Here is a 9,456-nt window from a genome sequence, read left to right as displayed (position 1 = left end):
CGCTTATTTTATTGATGAGGTTTTCCCTGTGCATCACTCATTCTAGTTTTTAACCGAAGTTCGTAAGTTTTAATTCATTTGCAATGTTTATAGGAAAAGCTGTAATGAATAACGCATCCTGGTTAACAATAACAAAGTTAACTATGTTAACAGTAAAATTGACTTAAGGATATCGACTAACAGCAATGCTTCTAGATAACCAACATTTTGGTTATCACTAACAGCCTACACAGTAGTATAACAAATTCTTGTTAACGAACTACGATTTAGAATATTTGGCTATCGTAGTAAATTTTACACACACACACACAAACACACACACAATTCGTCCTTAATCCTTCTACTTTCACCAATTCAAAACAAATCCAAATGGAAAATTTGCACTGACTGAATCAGTACACACATACGTACAAACCAGTCCATCTCATCATGTCCACATGCACCTAAGTAAACCACTCTACTTTTATTTACGGTTTTACTCGCTGCATCCTACTTAAGCCAAACAAACTTTACGAAACAGTTGGAATTTCGAAGATATCTAAGCTTAAGTCTGTACCATTCAAACAAATGTCACAGTAGTACTTCCTTTCTTGCACATTAGCAATACTTTTAAGATACGATTGTTTCTCCCAGGATAATCATCGCGAGAAAAAAAAAAAAAAGCCTGCATCAAGTAAATATAACAACGACAGAGGAATGGGACATAGGTGTAGCGCAAGTCTTACTGCCCAGTTAGTTATGTCTACATAAGTTATAACAGCGAAAGTGACATGAGACAAGTATAGCGCGTTTCAATCCCCTGTTGGTGTTATGTCTACTTTAATTATAACAGCGAAAGTGACGGAACACAAGTGTAGAGCAAGTTTCATTGCCCTGTTGGTGTTGCACCTGCAGACCTGGCAGCAAGTGTTGTTTTGTACGTTTGTTTGAATCAAGTAGAAATGTACACGGATGCAGCCTGTTGCGGCCCCGTACCCTATCCTGCCGTCAAACACGCACACTTGGCGATCCAGAGAACCATCCTTCGGTCTGTAAGTTTAGGTTATGCCCTACCCGAGCATTACGATACGGATTGAACTGTATGTAAAATAACTCACATCCGCATGTGAACTACAAAGCTGGTTAGGAATCTTCCCGGAAGTCGAGGCTGGCGTGTATTCAAGTGTCGTTGTACCGTACTCACGAACTCCAGCCATACATCTCAAACAAAAAAAGCAACTTTTTTTTTTAATCTCACAAGTCTTTTAGAGCAACATGTTCGTAACTCATTAAAAGTTTGTAAGTGATCCAGTTACTGGAAGGGTGGAATGCACATCGTTTACACTCTTCCAAAACAAAATTAACATTTTGGAAAGGCAATATCCTATTTGCTACAGCCTTGTCTGTCTCCTTTCCCCTTGCAGATATGATCATACAGACAATTACGTGCCTCCTCAGGATCAATGCATAACTCCTAGCTTTTCACAAGATCCATGAAGACTCCAGCCGTCTTTCTAACTTTAGACTGGCTGCCTGAAACTATGTGGCATATAAACTGTGGTTTAAGAGCAGGTCCTTCCCTATCGGTGGGAAGGATTGTTTACCTGTTGCTTAATATTTACGCAAACCTCCCATGTCAATTATCTGTGTTCACTATGACTATCCAATGTTGGGGAAACTGAAAAAAAAAATAATTCTAAACTTCGGGATGAAACTACTCTAAGGATTAAGAAGACTTATAATCCATTACACATACTTCTAGTCAACAAGCAACTCATTTACTCTCCTATGTCTACTTGCCAGCCCCCACATTTATGGTCACCGCAACTTCCCTCAGTATCATAATCATAATCACTCTCCCCATACAAAATTTTCAGAGCTTGACTATGTTTGTGGTTTCATGTACCACTGTGCCCAGGAAATTTCTCACAGTGAACTAATACAAATACATATAACCAAAACAAGAACACAACGGATTTTCAACCAAATCATTGCAACTGAGTATTTCCCATATATAAATTACCTCTTATAGTATGATAAACATACTAAAAATAACAGAATCTGACATCTTGCTTACATTATTTGACTATCCGTGACATCTTTATAGGAAATACTGGGGTGTGCTCCTGTGTGTGATTCTGAGCGACTAAATCATTCCTCTTATCTACACGGCAAACAAGACCTCTGTGTATGATGGCCTGGCCTCTGATCTGGTGTCAAGTCAAAGATTAGGCCATCATACTCCAGGGTTGTGTCGTCATGTTCATGGGCCATAAATGTGCTCAACACGGTACTGAATACCAGGACATTAATCAAGTTAAATTCTCAAAAATAGTCGCGGTTCTAGTTACATTAACAAAATTACTCACGGTTCAACAAAAGAGCATGTAATTCAATTTCAAGCTCTCTTTTGAAAATCTCTTCCACGAATAACTGATATGACTCCCTACACAAAACAGAAAACTCTTACCTGTACGTCTCCATGGCTTGAACTAAACGTGAAGCGGAATCTTGTCACACGACGTTATTTCTGGCGTCCTCATCAGTCAGCTCATATGGGTGCACATGTCACCTTTATAAGCAACACACAAACATGAATGTTCCACTTGCATTACCATAAAACAAGGAGCAGATAAACGAACAACAACAGAGGTCTTAACTTCCCATGCCAAACCTGGTGGCAGCAATTGGTACTAACTCTGCGTTCATGAAGGAATTAAGTACATCAAAATCTAAGTTGTCGACTTCCATTAAGGCATATCTTTAAGATTTTTTTTTATTATTGTAAAATATGATTTAGTGTTTCCCTAACCCGTTGGTATCCACTATATCCCCCATGTTTATTAATTCGTTTATATATTGGCTCCGTAGTGATACATCCACTAGTTTCCCGTCTTTGTTCATAACTTCTATCTCAATCCAAAGTCTCCTAGAGATTACTTCCTAAAGCGTTATCTAGGAGATTACTTCCTAAAGCGTTATATGTTTCATAACGCATTTATTGGTTTTAACAAATAACAATGAATTTCTGTTAAAGCTAAACTACCCCTTTTTCTAATCATAGCAACACATAACATGATTATTGGTTAGTATGATGTAATAAGGAATAGAAATGATACGTACGATCTCTTATTCACATCTTGAATTGTGCTAGAGGCCAACAATAACATCCGCACTGAATTATGGTTTGTTCAATCCGTTCATGACTAAAACAATCAGTATATGGGATAGTTTTATTGCCCCGCTGACAGTGTCTGCTACATAATCAAGACTGACACACATATTGAAGGTTTAGAAGGTTACCTCATTAAGGCAAGCTGTGAGGCTCGTAGCTGGATAGGCAGAGGACTTCCATGTATAACTTTAGAGGTTGTATTGGGTTGGCAAATAAGCCAAGAATGATTTTATTTCATATATTTGACTTTTAAGCTTCTGGATTCATGTGACTTTGATGTACTCCGAAGTTCCTGTATTATATTCTGCAACCATCAGTGCTGAATTCGATAACAATAACTGGAAGAAAATGAACGTGGCACACTTCTAGCTGAATCAACACAAAGCAAGCTGTTGGAGGAGTTCTGGGGTTGTACCAGTTCCATGAATTTACAGATCGAATCAATTTGCATTTCATTTCTCGTCATCTTATATTTCGTTTTTTAAGCTTTATTCTCTACTTTTTCTTTAATGGTGTTGACAATCATTATGCTAATCAGGTGATCAAAAGCACAAGATTACAGTGACGTAGTTTCTTCTTTGATAATATGCTTGATGACTTCTTGAAGGCCGTGCCACACCTCAACGCTGCACGGTACAATCTCGGCAGCAGGCAAGAGGAAGCCCGTAAAACCCTGATCCCGCAGCTCCACTGTGTATACGTATTTGGTCCCGAGTACCGCCATGGCCCAGTCATCCGTAGTTCCTGAGGCAACGTACAAGTCTCTTGCACTGTTTTTGACGGAATAATGACGGCCTGTCGCTGCTCTGATTGCCTCCACGAATATTTTCCCCACTGCGATGAGTTGCAACGTGCCTGGTGCTTCCTTCGTGGCCGACCAACCCCAAGGGTACAGCAAAGTCTGCCCGAAGCTATGTAGCGACAGCACCAATATCAAGTTATCCTTTTCTTTCTGCATTGCATCGCGTAAGGCTTGGGTCTCCGGCTCGGAGAATGCAAATAGCCCGTCATAGATTTCGCTACAGGCGTGGCTGGAGGCACCAACCCCGAAGTGATCATCCCAGTTGCGGTTCAGGTCAACTCCATCACAGGAGGAGTTAGCAACAGGCCTTCGGTTTTTGCGCCACAAACGGTCATTAGTCCAGGTGTACACGTAACCGTCAGGGTTGGCCATCGGGACCACATACACATCAACATCAGCCATCACAGAGTCGTCGTACAGCAGTTTGTGAATAATGTGTAAGGCCACTGCTGAGGAGATCCATTCTCGGGCGTGGATACCTGACAGGGATATACGGTACTGGAAGCATGAATGTTTTATACATTAGAATATACGTAAAGGGCTGGGCATCAACAGCAGGGGAACAGCAACTCTGTCATAACTCACCAGCCTCTATCCAGACGGATCTACCAGTAGAATTGGTGGCCTTAAGGTGGGCCAACCAAAGGTCGCGACCCAACACCGATCTACCAATACTACTGACACTGATCTTAGAGGGAGAGGTCTCATTCACCTGCTTCAGGTACCACTCCATCTGAAGGAGCAAAGAAATACGTATCAATGCAACCGCGATGAGTAAGAGAAAATGCTACAATTTGTATATATTTTACTGTAACAACACAGATGAGTGTTTATTGAGGCACTCAAAACATACATTAGTTTTGACTCAATGATATAAAAGCTTTACAGTTTCATCCAATATTTGGGCGTTCCGATCGCAAAAAAATGGAAATCATAGCCTATCTGCAAACTCAACTTCAACAGTGGAGTAATTGTACAACCCAGTTATTTACGACCTCCTTATTCGTCTGCGTTATATTTGTGACTGTCAGGGAGAATTAAAGCAGTATCAAAATCTGGGGTCAGAACTATGTGTATCAATGACGGCTCAACGGAACAAGCATATGAAAGAAAATATTTCCATTTACGTGGGTGTATTGACTCTTGAATGATGGTATCTGAAATTCTGACGAAGAAAGGATTTGAATAGTCATTCAGATCAACCATTAAATTGCAGACACATGAAACGCATTTAATAAACCAAAAAGCTAATTCACTATGATATCAAGATAGTTACATACATATATACATATAATAGTAACTTTGACTCAATTAATCTATATACACATGTAAATAACTTATCAATTTAAAAATGATAAAGAATTTCTTGAAAAGCAAGTGAGATATATTCACAACGAAAGAATGCTCCACACAGGCAATTCATCAGAGAAGGTTCTCCAACATATATCCAAGACCTTTTCTACGTTTATATATATATATATATATATATATATATATATATATATATATATATATATATATATATATATATATATATGATAAAGACAAATAATTAAAGCCAACCTGTTCAAAGGTCATGTACTGAGCATGCAGGGGCGCGGAGCACCTGTGGGCAGTGCAACTGTCTTCGGACTCGCGTCTTACACTCCGGTCCCTATTCTCCTCCTCCTGCAAAGCACATTCCTAATAGTAACATGTACAGTGTTAACGGGGTCATTAGTACCTCACAGATACCTCAGGGGTGAGAAGCGTGTTAGGGTGGTGGTAAAGTTGCCGTTAAGTATCATATGTAAGGCGTAGGGCATGAGAAGATTGGTATGCGGCATGAACTAGTACGTGCAGGGTCTACGGAGAAAATAAGAGGTATAATACGTAGGGTATAAAACATATTTCTGCTGAATGTGAACGTCAACACATTTTACAGCAATGTCGAACACTGTCAAAATACAGAAAATAAGCACATCAAAAACCGTACTTTACGTTCGATTCAACCTTTTAATCTGCGATTTACAGACCAACTTAAACCAGGATTAGATGGCCACGGGTGTTGCGATGGTATTTAACCTGGAGGCAGATATGTAGATGGCTCATTAGTGCATCTCAAGTCTGTAGCCAGGAGGTACTCAAGTTTCTGACCTGCAGGAAAGCTGCCAGATCACCGATCACAGCATGATATTCAAGTCCAGCATCCTGGAAGTTCGCCAGCACATCGCTAGCGAACTCTGGCGAGACCCGTAGCTTCTGCGTTGGTCCCGAGTGGTGGAGCACGTCGACCATTCCCCGTAAACGCAGCTGACTCACCAAACCGTCAGTATCGCCGTTTACCGACCATACCTGCGCACAGTAATACATGGCAGTAATGCGAGATCTTATGGCTTGTTATCTATGTAATATATGAAAGAACTAAGGCCTAAATAGTAATTTTATACTGTTACAGGACAAATACTAATAATGAAAGCTACAGTAATTTTTCTCTTCAACCACGAGAATATTTTTGCAAGAATGTGTTACAAACTACTGGGGTCCTGGGCTCCTATGAAAAGGATGACTCACTGCATGATGCCGAAGGTAACTACACGCTATTTAACCACAGGCAGACTGAGTCAAGTAACAATTACCCCATGACCTTTCTAAGAAAGTCTTGGTGTTATCTAGAACTTTCCAAAGGCTCCTGCTTCTAGTCAGAAAAAATGCAGCCTCCCCAAAGCCAACTTTTCACTTGCAGCGTCAGGTCATGCAGGCCGAGTCAGGTAACACCTATATACTATTCATCACTTTAATTACCCCCAGGATCAATTTCTATGAAATAGTCCTGCTGTTACTCAGGACCTTTCAAAAGGATTCTACAACCCAAGGCTTCGCTACTTCCAGTATCAGGGAAATGTAGACTCCTTTAGAGTGAGAAGTTATTCAACTGAATTGTACTCCCAATAATATATCCTCACCAAATAACTTTTCACCTGCAGTGTAACCTCGAGCAGGAGGGCTCTGGCAATATATATATATATATATATATATATATATATATATATATATATATATATATATATATATATATATATCTTTTTTTTTCATACTATTCGCCATTTCCCGCGATAGCGAGGTGGCATTAAGAACAGAGGACTGGGCCTTTGAGGGAATACCCTCACCTGGCCCCCTTCTCTGTTCCTTCTTTTGGAAAATTAAAATAAAAAAATGAGAGGGGAGGATTTCCAGCCCCCCGCTCCCTTCCCTTTTAGTCGCCTTCTACGACACGCAGGGAATACGTGGGAAGTATTCTTTCTCCCCTATCCCCAGGGATACCCTATCCCCAGGGATATATATATATATATATATATATATATATATATATATATATATATATATATATATATATATATATATATATATATATATATTCAAGGCTTAGCCTAGAGCCTGTGAAATAAGGAAAATACCTGATGTCCTCTGAGTCCTTCGTATATGCTGGTAGCGCCATCCATGGACGTCACCAGAACTATGCTCAACACCTGCCATACACGCATCTTGAAGAAAGATACGTCATAACATTAATTCAAGGGGTTGTAACAACCCTAAAAATATCTATAAAACACATGTTTGAATGATAATGATATTAACAATGTGAGCATATTTGGCATTGCCGCCTGTAACGCTTATAATAAGGGCTACCGACTTTCGTTGTTACTTGCTAGACTTCATAACATTTACTAGCTAGATTCCTGCTAAGCTCCACCACAATCTTTGCTTTCCAACATTTACTGACTACGCTCCACCACAACCTTTTCTTTTCGGATAACCTTTGCTCGATAGGCTCAACCACAACCATTTCTTTCCTAGAACCTATCAACTCGACATGTCAGGTCTACAGCTAGGAGTTTTGTAGATGTCCACATATTCAACTCTATCGGCTGTTAAAATTTTAAACACCTTTGAAAAGACTATTTTGTTCCTGACTACACCCACTGTGACAGTGGTAAGATTATTATTATGGTCTGGTTTCTTTGACCTGACCTCCAAAGGTCAGCGAGTGAGTACCCAAGTTGCATAATCAGTCGGGTCAACCGCTACTAAACCATTGATTTGTTCGGTTTGGCTAACTGGAATACCAAGTAGTAATATCTACATGAGCAATATACGGTGTGTATCTAGTCTTAGAATCATCTTTAACGCCTGAAGAAGGTGTTACGGAGTTTTCAGATGGTGGTTACAATTTGAACTTGGTCTGTTGATAAACCTCAAGCCCAGCTAACCATCCAGTAACCCATAATTACAAAGCAACGTTCCTATCATTCCTAATATTCGAAAAATTAAATCAAATAATGTATAATTTCATATGAAAGAACTCTAGACACTCCGTAAAATAAGTCACTTACAAGGGAAAAATTATAAAATATACGTAGATTGTTGAATTTGACGGAAATATGCTGCACAATGGAACTAGGTTGCAACCTGCACAAAACACGTCAGACAAAATATATTTCCATTTAGAGCCTTGACTTCAGTACATTTCCCGGTGAGAAATAGGGCGGAAGGTCTGCGATATGTTTATCACACCTTGTTTTCCTCACATTTATTACATCTACGTAGACTTCGTGTACACAGTTTCATAACTAAACAATTTGTTTCTTTTTATGTCTTACTAAAAACCTGCCAAATGAGTGAAATCAAATAATCTCTTTGCTTATGAAGTGACCTAATACTGATATAACCCTTTGACAAGGGTCGATCAACTCTGAAAAAAATCCATGACATGCTTTACTTTCCCGTTACATTTGTTTTTGTTCATCATCTTTAAACTGGTTTGCACGTTTGCCTTACCTGTATATATTCTATACAGCAGTTTAATGCCGCTGTCTGATAGCTATTGCTCACTCACCCTCTAGACGTATTAACGCTAGAAGCGATCAGAGATAACTGATGAAAATGTATGTACATTTGCACATCTGTGCCAGACGCAGTGCCGTTCTTACTTCAATCGAAATTCCGTTCGTTTTATTTCCTGGAATTTCCAGCATCAGAGTAGTGTTTGTAGATATAACATCTAGTGATATATGAATTTTTAATTTTTTCATCCAAAAAGATATTCACACGAACTTATAGAAACATGGCACCTCCCGCATAATACACCACAGGTGTGGTTATTGGTGACACAAGTGTTTTGCCATTGGTATCAATATTCTCTACTCGGGCACATACATATATGTACGTACGTGTAAGTGTCGATGTAAATGCTTATGATAATACAATAACCTACATTTTCGAACAAATTTAGCAGCCTTTATGGTGTTTTTCCTTTACCGTATCACAAAACTAAACACACTGCACATACAACACAGACTTGATACCAACAGATTTGTGGTACTCATTTCAAATTTCACGGTCACGGAATTAAGCCTCCCCCCCCCCCCCTTTATGTTGTACCATAGATATAAAAGGGTCATTACATCTTACCTCCCTGCACTCGAAAATGATCAACTCAAAGGAAACCCTATTTTGAAAC

The 9,456-nt window shown here is 39.3% G+C and overlaps 1 protein-coding gene across 2 annotated transcripts; it reads right to left on the bottom strand.

Annotated features, from left to right (window-relative positions):
• Positions 1-3,198: 3,198 nt before the first annotated feature.
• Positions 3,199-8,872, bottom strand: LOC139753054 (carboxypeptidase B-like). 2 transcript variants are annotated; one of them, XM_071669150.1, is made up of 6 exons: positions 8,775-8,872; positions 7,394-7,480; positions 6,093-6,290; positions 5,520-5,624; positions 4,542-4,689; positions 3,199-4,435 (listed from the first exon to the last, which is right to left on the bottom strand). In XM_071669150.1, the coding sequence occupies exons 2-6, from the start codon at positions 7,478-7,480 to the stop codon at positions 3,711-3,713; spliced, it is 1,263 nt and encodes a 420-aa protein (XP_071525251.1). In that variant the 5' UTR covers positions 8,775-8,872; the 3' UTR covers positions 3,199-3,710. The 2 variants fall into 2 exon arrangements, with proteins under 2 accessions (XP_071525251.1, XP_071525253.1); XM_071669152.1 differs by having other exon boundaries at positions 8,833-8,851.
• Between the last annotated feature and the right edge of the window lie 584 nt (positions 8,873-9,456).

Source organism: Panulirus ornatus, chromosome 14, assembly GCF_036320965.1.
Source record: "Panulirus ornatus isolate Po-2019 chromosome 14, ASM3632096v1, whole genome shotgun sequence".
Lineage (NCBI taxonomy): Eukaryota > Metazoa > Arthropoda > Malacostraca > Decapoda > Palinuridae > Panulirus > Panulirus ornatus.
The sequence above is the reverse complement of the archived record's forward strand: the minus strand, read 5'-3'. Positions and strand labels throughout refer to the sequence as shown.

What these genes read in the sequence shown, in the direction of transcription:
- LOC139753054 (XM_071669150.1), bottom strand. Translation starts at nt 7,480, where the DNA reads ATGCGTGTATGGCAGGTGTTGAGCATAGTTCTGGTGACGTCCATGGAT. An exon ending in AGTACATGACCTTTGAACAG is followed by an intron (nt 4,690 to 5,519) that starts GTTGGCTTTAAT and finishes TTGCTCCTTCAG; the next exon opens with ATGGAGTGGTACCTGAAGCA. An exon ending in ATCCGTCTGGATAGAGGCTG is followed by an intron (nt 4,436 to 4,541) that starts GTGAGTTATGAC and finishes TATCCCTGTCAG; the next exon opens with GTATCCACGCCCGAGAATGG.